Source organism: Numenius arquata, chromosome 3 (assembly GCF_964106895.1).
Source record: "Numenius arquata chromosome 3, bNumArq3.hap1.1, whole genome shotgun sequence".
In the NCBI taxonomy this organism is placed as follows: Eukaryota; Metazoa; Chordata; class Aves; order Charadriiformes; family Scolopacidae; genus Numenius; species Numenius arquata.
This window is the reverse complement of record NC_133578.1, coordinates 73,215,173-73,229,221: the sequence shown is the minus strand read 5'-3', so window position 1 is coordinate 73,229,221 and position 14,049 is coordinate 73,215,173. Positions and strand designations below refer to the sequence as shown.

At 39.4% G+C, this 14,049-nt stretch overlaps 1 protein-coding gene across 12 annotated transcripts in view; it reads left to right on the top strand.

Moving 5' to 3' along the window:
* PTK2 (protein tyrosine kinase 2) overlaps positions 1–14,049 on the top strand; it is a 219,819-nt gene that overhangs the window by 110,917 nt on the left and 94,853 nt on the right. For 10 of the 12 annotated variants that reach the window (XM_074145771.1, XM_074145772.1, XM_074145769.1 and 7 more), the window contains one exon: positions 5,034–5,121. In XM_074145771.1, coding sequence (XP_074001872.1) covers positions 5,034–5,121 — 88 coding nt within the window. Of the gene's footprint in view, positions 1–5,033; positions 5,122–14,049 lie in introns of those variants that run through there. The other 2 variants (XM_074145781.1, XM_074145780.1) reach the window with 1 other exon arrangement.

The window sequence follows — 14,049 nt, the reverse complement described above, 5'->3', positions numbered from 1 at the left end:
GTAGAACAACAAGATGAAACTAAAATTATTTGCGAAAGGACACAATAGTTTACTGGAGAAGATGGAGGAGCTCAGAGTTTTAAAATACCGTTAAACTATGGTTACTAGTTCATTGCAGGGGGGTTGTGTGTGGTTTTCCCTGGTTCCTGTTCATAACCACGATTTTTGCGGAAGTTCCTACTCATTTTAAAGGCTACACATATCTTCTGCAAAATTATTGGAAATAGTCTATACTTAATTTCTTGCAAATGGAGTTGTTGTATACTAGCAGGTGTCACATTTGGTCATCTTCAGTTTATAAATTCTCTTTAGGGTCCCAGTTTTAACAAACACAACAAATTCAAACAAGTGAGGAATGTTTAAAACTCAGGTTTCAGCCACGTTGCACGTTTTCTTCTGTGCATGTTACATTTTAACGTTTCTAGGATGTCCATCGATATTTTTCCTTCGGTACCTCGCAAGAAGTTTTTCATGGATAATACTGTGCAATCCCAGTTTAGGAAGCAGGGAATTCCTGCATCCTTCCCATGATGGTAGTGCTGCGTATAATGTGAATATAATACGAATAATTGATGCTCTGGAAATTTGTTAGATAGCGTACAAGTGTCAGTTCCAGTTTTATTAGTCGGTGCAACTCACATTGCACATATTGCAGAATAAAGTTAATCAGTTTTAAAAGCAAAGCTAGATGATTGTTTTGAAGTTTGTGGACAGGGATTGTATAAAATACTCATGAAAGAGCTTATGATAACATGTAAATTATTCAATACCTTTCCAGAGTGTCATTTAGTGTTTTATGGAACACATACAGCCTGACGTACCTTTTAAACCCACGGAGATTTGCTGTGCGTAATCAAAATGCTGCTGTCATATTTGTAATACCATAACACGGAGTGTTTAAGATCATATGACAGTACTTGTAAAAATATTTAGATTAGTAAAGGGGGAGAAATCTTGGAATGGTTCTTAAATTAAAAGCTTCCTGTAGTGTTAATAAATCAGTAACTGATGCTTATGTGATTATTTTTAATTTTATTAATAATCTAAATTAAAAGGGCTGGTATGTTCAATGTTCAGAAATTAGATCTCGGATGTTCTCCTGGACTAATCCAGGTACTAGAAGTTAACACTGAAGGTCAGTAGGTTGTACACAGAAGTTACCGGATAAAAGTCCGTCTCCTGGATGTGCAGCTTTTGTTTGGTGCTGTGCTGTTGATAATCCTGCAGAGGATCAACTGGTGAAGGGGAGAGACAGGGATGTGACTCTGCTTCGGATGGCACAGCTGTAGTCAGAGCTTAGGATGAGTAAATAATAGTGGCCTTTAGGGCGACAAGGTCAACCAAAATTCTGTCACTTCAAATTTTCTTCCCTCTTCCTGTGGCAAACAGTTCCGTTTCAGGAGCACCCGCAGTTCGGCTTTGCCAGACTGGCAATGGGTGACCTCAGTTACGTGGCAGAAGATGAACAGGAAATCATTGCTTACTGGAAATCTTTTTTTCCCACCCTCACGTTTGCTTTTATATACTACTTTAACCTTTTTGCTAAAAAAAGGTTTGGATTTAGCACAAGATAGGAGAGTTTTGAACTATCTAGTAGCTTTTAAGAAAAAAAAAAAAATCAGTTAAGTCCTAATACTTCAGTTTTTCCTACAAAGAAGAAAGATTGATCCTAAAATTCAGATAAAAGCCATCTATTAACTGGGCCTGCTTCTTCACTGTACATTTACTTTAGGAATGTTCATGTTAATTAACTGTATCAAACAAAATATCCTCTTTCTCATTTTATTTTATTTTGTAGCAATGAAAATAATTCTCTTCAGCATGAGAAAATTTTGACTGTGTCTAAATCGTGGTGCCAAAACTGATCAGAGTTATAATTATGGGAACTGTTTGCTTATTTGTTAGTGTAGTAGTTTGTTCAGGAAATAAGTATTCTGGAGTCTGCTGTGTTTTCTGTCACATTGGCTAACACTGTCTTATTTCTTTGAGTTACACAAGATGTAGCACTATAGAAGCATTGTATAATTTTAATGTATTTTGATGTAATTGCTTTAGAATCACTGTAGTCTTTCAAATGCAGTCTGAGAGTTTTGTTCGTTACTGAATTCCAGTAACGCTGCTGCTTCTAGGTTTATTTTCCAGTAACAGGAATTGTTACATGTTCCTTAAGCATTGTATGAAGGGTGTACCTGTCCATGCAAGATGATCCCAGGTGACAAGGGAAATACAAACAAAATCCCAGGGCTTTTTTATGGGAAAGCAATAGTTGCTTCAGGTTCCCTCTTAACTGTTTCCACTCACAAGGCAGACCTGGGCATGTGTTAAACTCGCTTTTTAATGAAGAATCTTCGCTTGTAGTATCATTATTTTAATGACTGGATGTTTCCAAGGGCATGAGGGTGAAAGATGAATGAGCCTTCCTTCCTTAACCTTCACCTTCACCCTGTGCAGCCAGGTGAACTAGGGTTAGTAGGATGTGGGACTCTTAAATCATAGCATCAGCTGGGCGTTTTTGGTAATATCGAGCCTTCAACAGCAATGCCAGCAGCTGTCCTTTCTGTCCTTTCTGTCTCTAAAAACGGTATGTGCCAAAACACTGCTCCATTTGCTGGTCCTTTTTGTCTCACAAGAGGAGAGTCAAGAGGTTTGAGTAACGAATTGTTCCCCACAGGGTAGACGTCTTCCTTTTCTATACTTAATGTCTGTAGGTAAAGCAGGTCCTTGTAAGCAGCAACGTTCCTGCTTTGGCTCTAACAGGTAGAAGATGCCCCAAAGAAGCCTCGATGCTTTGAAGTCCTGTGCTATAAGCTTTGATAGCTGCAAGACAAATGCCTTGGCGCTGACACAAAGGCTGGGCCACCTGCGGAATGATTTTATGAGTTGACTATGTTGATCTAAAAGCTCTGTAGCTCTCCACAGTCTGTCTTCTCCCCTCTTCCTTCCAGTTATCCAGTCCTTTCCCTTTTCTTCGATGAGCCTTAATGCTTGTCTGATCCTTCAGCGAGCTGATTTCAGTTCATTAAACTCACACAAAGCTGTTTTCTCCCTCCTTTGTCTTCCCTTTTTGTTCCCATCTTCTCCTTTCTGGTTACTTTTCTGCTAAAGTGAACCAAACCAGTACCTGCTGGAAGCAACCGTGATTGGAACCGGTGAGATCGTTTCTTTCAGTGCCACAAAATTACTAAAGAGTTGGATCATCCATTCCTTTTTGGCTCCACCAGTTTTCCGGTTTTATACTTGCTCCAAAAGCAGACCTGGTTTGTGAGAGTGGGACTTGTCGTCCTCATCATTTGGCTGCATTAAAAAGACAGTAGATTTAGGAGATACTGAAAATCAAGCCCATCCTTGAGTTGGCCTTTGGAAGTCAGCTTCTTCATTCCCATAGGCATAGTTGGAGATTAGGTTATAAATAAGTAACGAAGGTCACTCTCGGTGACTGTCCCAGCCAAGCTGTTTCATCTTACCTGATTTTCTCATGAGATCCTGTTGCAAAAAAGCAGTGTTTCTCCTGTACTCCTCAGTTAAGAAGACAAGTCCTCTGTAAAGGAGAAAGATTGCTTTTCCTGTATTTATTTTTTTTTAATCCCAGAGAGTAAAGGTGTTCTACATCCTGGTCTAGATCAGGGTGACTCAGACAATGCTTACGCTGCTGAAGGTCTGAGATCAGTTCCACACGAGTTTCTTCAGGCCTCCAATTTTTGGCTTGTAGGATGCGATGTGAATAGCTTGACAGTTTCTAAATGTTTTCCTTATTTTAATGATTTCTGACGGCACAATGTCTTTTCAAGGATTTCAAAGTAAAGAAGAATACCACAGCTTCTTTTTGCAGTGGAATCCTAAGCAGCAGAAACTCCTAGTACCTTCTTATCACATCCCTGTATAACTCTTGATTGCAGGCAGCCAAATCACTTGCTGGAAAGAAGTTCTTGTCCTGCTGAAACCAACAGATCGAAATGTTTCAATATTTGCTCTTATCATCACGAGTAGATTGTTAAATATACTTATTTTGGGGAAGGGCTGTAAAGAGTTTTATACTTAGGATATGCTGTACTGGCACAGCAAAAGAGATGAGGACATTTATTATCAGAACTTCATTGCTGGAATGCGTTAAGAGGAGGAAACATGCAGGGTATGTCAAATATTGGGGGCTGTTGGCACAGCACAAGCAATAATGTTAATTTTAGGGCTTGAAGTAGTAGTTCAGGGTTTGAGAAGGGATAAAGATTGGATATAGGTCATGAATCAAGGCTAATTCTGACTCTAATTCATCACTTTGTGATGTATTATTAACTTGAAAAATACGATTGTCACGTTGAAAACTGGTTCATTCGCCCTTTGCATTCATCTTGATGATGAATAAGGAAGTAGGAAACCTTTTTACAGCGAAATCCCTTCAAAACCTTTGGAACAATTCAGAGGTGAATATTGCAGCGCTTAACCAAAGAAGGAGCGGTGGTGTTCCTTGAGTAAGCCCTTGGTTTGTCTGTAGGATGTGACTCCCTGGTGGGTATCACTGGTTGCCAGTCTGACTTGGAGCAGTGGGATGTGTTTTGAGTCCTGTGCTTGTGATACCCCAAGATAAAAGCTGTTGCCGGGAGTGACGTCGATGGTTACGGCAGCTCATCCACTGTCGTCACCTAATTGGGGCTTCCTTTCCTAAGGATCTGGACCTGATAACTCTGCTCCGGGTCTTGGTGCTTTGGTCCTCACTCAAGCTTTGAGAAAGCATCAGGGGTTTATATTTGTTTCGATTACGAAGGTGCTTCGTAAACATCTTCATGAACTGTCAGATGCTACATTCCAGTGTAGTTCTCTGAGTAGTCAAGAGAGGAAATTTCCCCTTAGTTTTCTGAGTTTGTTTCGATTTTATCCTTATTTTTAAGAATGTTTGAAGATGTCTTTTATTTGTGATGAAATCTCAGTGTTACGACATTTGCTCTTACTATCATGAGTAGATTGTTAAATATACTTTATTATAAACATACTCGATTCTTATTTTCATCTTACCAGTTCTCTTTTTTCTTGCTTTTCAGATACGAATTGAGAATTCGATATTTGCCCAAAGGATTTCTAAATCAGTTCACTGAGGACAAACCCACTCTAAATTTTTTCTATCAGCAGGTACGTTCATTTCTACTACTCTTGTCTTTTGCTGGCACAAATTTGGGAAAATCTGGCTTTTTTTATGCGGATAACATGTTACTGCAGAAACAGGAACTGGTAAAATTGAAGGTTGCATATATAAAGCTGAAAGGACATGAAGCCCATGGCATCTTTCTCCTTGAGAAGTGGTGAGGAATATTTTCCAAAGACATGATAATTCTGCTGTTGTTGTCTTTAACTGTGGTAAAATTTACTGGTTTTCAGCTGGCTTCTTATAGTTGTTTATTTTAAATGCTTTATTAAGATGCTGAATTTCTTTATTTTTGCAAGTGCAAGTAAGTGGGAAGTGTCACTACAATCATGGAATGGTTTTTTCGCTCATATTATTAGGTTATTTTCTTGATGTGAGTATCTCTTATTGATTTGTAAAACTGCATAATCGTAAAAGTTTCTATAAATTAAGCACCTAAATCTTCGTTTTCTTCACTTAAATAATTTTAATCATAGAGATATCTCTTAGAGGAGCCTGGATGAGAATAGTTATAGTATCCACTAACTTTAAGAATCCGTCTCTGAAAATTCAAACCTAAAATTGGCTACTTATTAGGTGGGTCTTTTGCAGCGTCTGGATGACGCCCTGTCTGTGTTCACACACTGCAATGTTGTTAGTGCTTAACAAACAGTTTGTGTTACTAATGCTGACAGGTTTGTGAACCAGGCACGGTTTTATGTCAGTTTTAAGCAATACCTCGTACTACTATATGGAGGATTAGCTTTAATCTAGGTTCTTTAAAGGAGGTTTGATGGAGTATTGTAATGAGAGAGATGAGGTAGGAATGAGGCAGTAGAGAGGGCTTGTGAAGTCAGCTGAAACGGCAGAGCTCAAGAACTACACTGTGAAAGCTCTGGAGTTTTCTTTTAAAATGGGAATATTATATTATATTTTATTTTTTTTACTGATGTATTTTGTTGTGTCAAAGGAACAATACGGAGTGCTGATAATGTTACTCAAACCCCAAAGGCTTCTACCAAGGAAAACTGCTCCCACGGGCTACTCTTCTTTTTATTGTGTCTCTGCCACGTTCCAAAATATCCTGATCTTAGGTTGGTTGCTGGGGACATACCATAATTCTTGAGCAACATCCCCTAAAATTAGGATACAACTGGAGCCGCTCCAAAGTGTGGCACCCTTCTGCCCTTGTGAACGGACAGATTTGCAGATGAGGAACCAGGAAACAGTAATTCTGATTAAATTCTCTTTTTAAGTTTCTAAAAAGAGGAAAACGTAATCCCACCCTTTGTTCAATACTTGAACAAAGTCTGTCTGAAAGCAGGATGTAGAATTAACATGTTCATACTAATTTCTTAAATGTCTTCTTTGATTGTACACACACACGTTTCTGCCTTAGGTAAATGACTTTTTTTTTTTTTTTTTTTTAATGTGTGATGAAATTCTTGTATTGATAAATGATGGAGTTGACTTCTGAGAAGACAATTGTAGTCCGGTGCTTACCTGAACTCAGCATTCTAGTTTAACTCATCTGTGCCGTGTGCTTGTTTCACCCTAAAAATGTCTGGATTTTGGCGACTTTTTAGTACTGCCGGGGGTTCTCCTAGAAACAACAAAATGATGTTCCTCATGCGGTACCTCAGCGGCAGGTGACTGACTTCGTACTGGCTTTAAACCCAGGAGAGTTGTGTTTTCCGTGATGCAAAAGTGGGTGATGAGCTCTAAAATCATTTCCTGAACTCCATCATTTCCCTGTCCCAGAGCTGGGGATCCTGCAGCGTCCTCTCGTTTTTGCCTCAGTGAACTCTTTCTTTCAAGCAAGGAATTTAAAATACTAGAGGAATATTTTTTTGTAGCATTTTCTGAGACACGTGTTTTTACTATATTTGTGGAAATCATTAGAAACAGATACAAATGGCTCAGAATAGAAAGGTTTTTGAAGGGCAGCAGGAACTGATCTGCAGAGACAACAGCTGCCTGTATCTGACGATGCCCTGAATCTTAATTCTGTTATAAAATTAAAATCGGAGGTTCTTGTCTCCTCGCTCGGCACACTATGCTTTTTTTTTTTTCTCTTCTCCTTTCTTCTCCACCTCATCATGAGGTATTTCAAACTCCAGTTCTTCCAAAGGCGCTGCTTTTCGTTCTGGGGTGCTGCAAGGTATTTGGGTCACCGTTGTCATGGAAATCAGGTGCACAACTTCTCAGAGCTGTCCTTCTCCGTCCATGATTCTGTTTTGTTCCGTAAGTCTCACTTGGCCTCTTGAATAAATCAGGACAATTAATTTTATCTGGAAAAGCGTTAAGGCAACCCCACTGGCTTGTGAAGAGAAGGCAGGAAAAGAATTGGTGCAACAACGCTGCATCATAAAACAGACCTAAAATGTAGGGGAATGTGGAAAAACAAGGAAAGACAATTTTTCACATTCTGTTCCTCTCTTATTTCCGCGACATTTTAACATCCTCTTTTGCTAACCACAGCTCACCCTTCACAATCAGACACATCATCTTGTCCCTGCCCATGGCAGGGGGGTTGGAAATCAATGATCTTTAAGGTCCCTTCCAGCTCTAACCATTCTATGATTCTATGATACGTAGATGTAAAAGTCAAATACGTTGCTGTCTCCTGTGTTACAAATGAGAGAAACATTTTGGGGACCAGATGCTGCCTGTGACTAAATCTTTCTTTACAAGATGAGGCTGAGAACCTATAAATGATTTGATAACATCTAAACACATGTTGTCTGACTCATTAAAAATGTACATCGAATTAAAAGGTTCAAGGAGAAGGAAAAGAAACACGGTGACCTCTGACATCCGTGAATTGTCCGTGGATTTTAGAAAATGTAATTATTTTCTTAAATTAGAGTTGCAGAACAGCAGTGTTGTTGAAAAAAAAGCTGAAAATTCGAGGAAGAGACTGAATCCTCAAGTGATCTTCGTTTTCCAGAAAAGCACAGAACATTTGTAAAGATAACAACGTGTTACCTTAATCACTGTCAACAGACAGCCTTTATTCATACAGTTGACCCAAACCACAGTTATTGGGCTGTTAAACTGGAAACTGGCACACGTTGGGAGCTTCCCATGCATGACTGCTCCCATTCACCCCAATGAGTGCAGTGCCCTGTAAAAATTGGTGCAAGCATTTCAGTCTTCTCAGCTCGGACTTAATAAGTGAAATCTTTCTTTTTTGTTTTCCTCCCCTTAATTTTGACTATTTTAAGGATGCCGTGACCTTTCTTTGTTTTGAATATATTCTTTATTTTCAAGAGTCTTGAACAAATCACGAACCCATGAGCAGAACTGTTTGGAGCTTGATGTACAGCCGGTTGTAGTTGGGGGCGGTCGTTCTGCCATCTGCAGGGGGCGTGAGCTGCTCTAATTGGAAGGATAAAAGCGGGGCATTTAACGAGAGTTTTCAGAAGAGTGCCCCTGGTTTGCAATCTGTACAGCAAAGGATTAGAATTAGTGTGTGTGAAGGGACACACACACACACACCCCCCATGGAACTTGTTTGGAACGTCAGAATTAATCGTACTAATATTGACACTGTGCAGTTTGACGAAGCGTCTGTGTTTCAGGCTTTGAGGCTGGAGATGGGGGAGAAGCTGATGCTCTGGCCGTTCCCCTTGACTGGAAGAGTTGTGCGTTCAAGGCACGTCATTTTACATCCCAGTCGAGAGCTCTGATCGACAAACTAATGCTAGAATTCTGTCTTTTTTTGCTGGTCTGTTGGAAGATGTCAAAGGTAGTGGATGACGGGTCTTTGGAGGTGTCTTCTCTTTTTTTTCCATGAAGTGGAGCGTTTAGGAGTGATACTGCATTGACTGCCTTATTCCCTCGGGCCCAACTGCTTACAATTTCAGCCAAATTAGGCAAATTGGAACCCGCCCAGTGCTGTTTGAATTGTGAGGTTAAAGCATTAAGAAAATCAGGAAGTGCCAGATTTATGGCTGGCTGCACAGTTGGCAGATGCTCCCTGCTTAGGTTTTATGTGCCAGCCTTCGGTTGTGTCCCTTTGTGTTGTGCACCCAAATCTGAACCAAAGTCAACTCTAACCCCACCCCCAAAACCTGAAACATGAATATTGTTGAGTGAAAATACTATAAGTTAATTTTTATCATTAAGTAGCCTCTTTTTTTTTTTTGTTCGGTTGACTGCTTTGTGAATCTCAGAAGAATAAAGATATCTGTCTTTTGTATCAATTTTTTCCAAACTTCAGAGGAAACAAGCACAAGGGTGCAAAAGGAGAATTAAAAATTGGAGGTTTTTGAGTAATGAAAAATAGACTTCACATTTTTCTTGTACTTTTTGGGAACGTTTCCAGTTGCTTTAAATAAGTGTTGGTGAAATTCATTGTGTCTTCCTTCCCCTCTTGTTCCGGTGACATGGCTGTCGGGAGGTGGGAATAAAGGGGACAGGCTTCTCTTTGCCCTTAATAGCTGAGCGAGGACCGAAAGCCATATCTCACATCAAGATAGAACACAGCTTCTAAAAACATCCGTATAATGAGAATCAGACGTAAGCTACTTGAATTGCCTTCCTTTTATTGTGGGACAAGAGCCTGGGCACATTTATCCTTGAATAACACATTGGCTTCCAGTAATTGGAGCTGGTTTATCCCTCGATGAAAAGGGAGTAAGTGTCTGTATGAGGGTGGGGGGGACAGCTCTTGGGCATCAGCCCTTCCATTGTCGCTTCCTTGTACAGAAGACTCTTAAAGTAACTTTTGGGGGTTTTTTTAGACCCCAAAGAAGAAGAAAGGGTTGGTTTTATAAGCGTAGAATTTTTCTCCGTGCTGCCTCGTTTAGCCCGGAGCTGTTGTGAGATGTACATATATATGTAATAAAGGAGACCATAGGACTGGAGCATGTTTTGGTTTTGCTTTTTAAAACGAGCCAAGGTTTGTGTAACGCACGAGAGAAGGAATTACAAGCAGAGAGAGGATGGTCTCAAAGTTCGGGCAAAAACTGAGCTTAATTCTGTGCCACTGGGATTCAGTGTTTCACCAGACAAGTGCAATGCAGGTTCATTTTCATAAGGAAACTTTTTAATAAGAAAAGAGGAAAAAAGTAATACTTATTTTCTTCCAAAAAAAAAAAGAAAATTCTCTAAAGAAAGAGGAGGCGAAGTTTCTTGTGGCACTTTTTTGCTCTGTCTCTGTAGTGTCTGTGAAGACAATGATAACACTTAAAATGCATTTCCTTAAATGAAAGGTCTCTTTTATATTGTGGCAAATAAATGCATCATGCAAATTCGATTATTTTTATAACACTGTCCCCCAACCTGTAGGAAATTTCAAGTCCAGGCAATTACTGTTAATAACTTCATGATTAAAGTTTTATAAGGCTTAGGTGCACGAGTTGTAATTTGAAATGCAGGCTGGGAATTGGACTCTTTAACCTAATTAAATAACAACATCTCTTATACCCTAATAAAAATAGGAGACCTAAAGCAAATGACTTTGACAGGAAAAGCTTTGAAGAAAGTCAAGGACGTAGGGAGAAGAGCTGGCATTGTTCCTGATGTTGGCAGCCTGTTTAAAACAACAAATAAACCAAAAATAAAGATCTTTCAGGAAGAGTTAATGGTTGACACATAAACTCTGCCCTAAAGGGAAGTGGTAATAAATGTATGAATAGCAGCTGCTTAAAAAGATATTTTAAAAATTACTTTTTAAAAAAAATGTTAAAAATATAAATCAAACTGCACATCACCTATCTGCTCCTTGCAGCTTGTAAAAGTAATTATGAGTGAGATACCCTTCACAGGGGTCGGTTTATGAAATTACTGAAATTCACAATTCCTCATAGAGCTCTCATTTTTTAACTACAAAACTTGATTTACCCTCTCAAAACCATTCTGACATTCTTCTTGTGGATCTTGTTGTTTGTATCGTCGTGTAGCTACTTTGGTACCTTCCAAATGTTCTGGGTGGAATCTCTGCTTTCTGTTAGCGGCGCCGTAGGATAGGGACGTAAAACACACTTGTATTCCAAAATACCTCTGAAATAGTCAGCCAAGCTCAGGCCAAAGAAAAACTTTTAATTTAAAATTTCCACCTGTCAAGCGGTGTGGTGAAAATAGCGCTTGTGGACTTTCTTGGTGAATTGCTCTTAATTCAAGACGATAAGTGTGAAATGCTCAGGGCCGGTTTCCATCTACCGATGTGTGGATGTGTCTTTGTTAGGAAGAAAAGAAGAAGTTGACTCCCGTTGATGCTCGGACTCGTTTGTCCTCAAAAAGCAAAACTGTGTGTCGGAGAGGAGAAGTATAAAATTAGCTGTTAGCAGACACGCTTAGTAGGTTGAGTATTTTATGGCTCCCAAGAGTATAGTCCTACTTTATGGAAGATCTGGGAGGCAGCAGTGTGTATTGCAGTGACATCTGGAGATCGGCTCGCTCGGACAGAAGGGATCATTTTTAGCCATTCTGTCCCTAACAAAGCCTCGTCAGAAGTTGACTCTCACCCACCCCACCCCCCGCCTTCCCCCATCTCTAATGCCCTTATTATTAACAGAGGAGCTTCCAAAATTAGTTAGAGATGTCAAAGTTCACCTCGAGATAATAGAGAGACGGTGACCTTGGAAGATGAAGAGGAGGAGCAGCTGAGGGCAGATGGCAAATGAATGTTGTCCTGATACTGAATCAGGGCTTTTAACTCCACTAGAAAAAGCCAAAGCCTTAATTTTCCCTCATGTAGACTTAGCTTCTACGATAACTCTTAATATTATCAGATGGGTAAATAGGGGTGGAAACGCATGTGTTTCCCTCCTGTGCATATTTTAAAAACCACCATTACAATCACTAAGGTGGCTCCTAAAAATCCTGATGACATTAGAAGCGTGCTCTGGGCTTCTGTGCATATGGGGCTTCGTTTAGAGCAGATGAGGCACAAATCTTTGAGGGTTAATTTTGCATAAGATTTCTGAAGCTGTAGTGACCTGGGTTGGGACCCTACTCTTACAAACTGATTATTCTGAGTCTGTAGTGAAGAAAATTCAGTGTCCTACAGGAACCTGCTGGTGGTGAACGAGGATGGATTCCACTATGAGAAGTTGGAGGAGCCATCTCCTTTTGCAGTTTGGTGATTACAGATATAAGCAATTATATCCATATAGAAGGTGACTCTCTTGCATTCATCTAATGATCGCTCTTTACAACTACCTGAGAGGAGGTTGTAGTGAGGTGGGGGTCGGTCTCTTCTCCCAAATAACAAGCAGCAGGACAAGAGGAAACGGCCTCAAGTTGCACCAGGGGAGGTTTAGATTGGATATTACAAAAAACTTCTTTGCTGAAAGGGTTGTCAAGCGTTGGAACAGGCTGCCCACGGAAGTGGTGGAATCACCCTCCCTGGAGGTATTTAAAAGATGGGTAGATGTGGTGCTGAGGGACATGGTTTAGTGATGGTTTTTGTCAGTTAGGTTGATGGTTGGACTCGATGATCTGAAAGGTCCCTTCCAAACTAGAAAATTCTATGATTCTATGTATCCATCCCAGGGTATGCCACAGCATTTCTGTGGTGTATTTAACGCTACAAGACAGATTACAGAATATTTGAGATAATTATATCTGATAGGGTACCACAGAAGAGCTGTGTTGTGGATCATGGTGGCCTTCCATGTGGTACCTGCTGCAAGAGCGGAACAAAAAGCAGTTTGAACAGGCGCACTCTGAGCACAGAGCAACTTTGTTCATTTGGAATGTGAAATTGTGGAGAAAATAAACGCGGTATATGCCTCAATCCTTGTCTTGGTTACATAAGAAGTTGCTGAAGATGAACTTTTCCGACAGATATATTGAAGTATTCTGGACTTTCATGTTACAGAAGCCAGAATTTATGACTTGGTAAATTACAGGAAAAATTTCACTGAACCTTCGTAGGACCAGTGTCACCAGAAATGGTGTGTGTTGGCGTAAAAGGAAGATCCTGATGAGCAGTTTCTGTGGTGGCACCACACAAACACTACTACAAACACCAAAAAACCTCCAAGTAGAAACTTCAGTGTTTGAAAGCAGGTGCTAGAACACACCTGAGCTGTTTCAAGAGGAGAATAAATAATTATTGCAGATACAGAAGGTTAAAAAGAAGGTTGTATTTATTAATATAAATGTCACTAAGCACAGGTACATAATTTCTGAATATAAGAAACACCAGCTAAAAATATCTGGATAGAACAAAGGGATAAGGAGAAGATGATGTAATGTGAATCTTTGTTTTCCATGCTTCGTTAAACTATTACAATTACAATTCTTAGTCTACTTACTAAATGGAGTACAGAAGACATTTTGTTTCTTTGTTTGCTTATCTAAATATCTTATGTGTTTTGGTGATTTTTTTTTTTTTTTTAGTTATGCACTTAACTCTTTAGGGGGTCCTTAATGACTGAAGTGCTGTTTAAATGCAGTTTTCAGATCAAATGCCAATTTGAAAGGAAATAAATAAAAAAGGACTAAGTTGTGTAAGTAGGTCACAGACGTTGAAAGTAAAGCAAGAGAAATAGATTGCTTATTTTTAAACTGTCCTCCTGAAAAATTAGGGATTATCCTGTGGGAAATTTTTTGGTAACATTAAATGAGCTGGGAAAGCCAATGCAGTGGCTAATTATTGGTATTTGCCCCTTTTTGAGACACCATTCGATAGTACTGTTGATAAAGAATTTCCACAGTAGTTAATGCTTCAAAAGAAAACTCAATAGAAAGTTTGATAATTTAAAAAAAAAAAAAATTTCTACAGATACATACAAATTTAAACCTAAAATAGATTTTTAAGACACAGCAAGTAGGTTTTTTTTAAATCCTTAAACTCCTGGAAAGCATTGAGTACTAAGTTCAGAATGATTTTACTCTTGTTCTCAATAAAGAAATTAAAATCCAGCGTGGTGTTTTTATGAACTGCACTGGCAAGATGGCTTGTCAGCCCCAGTGAACCT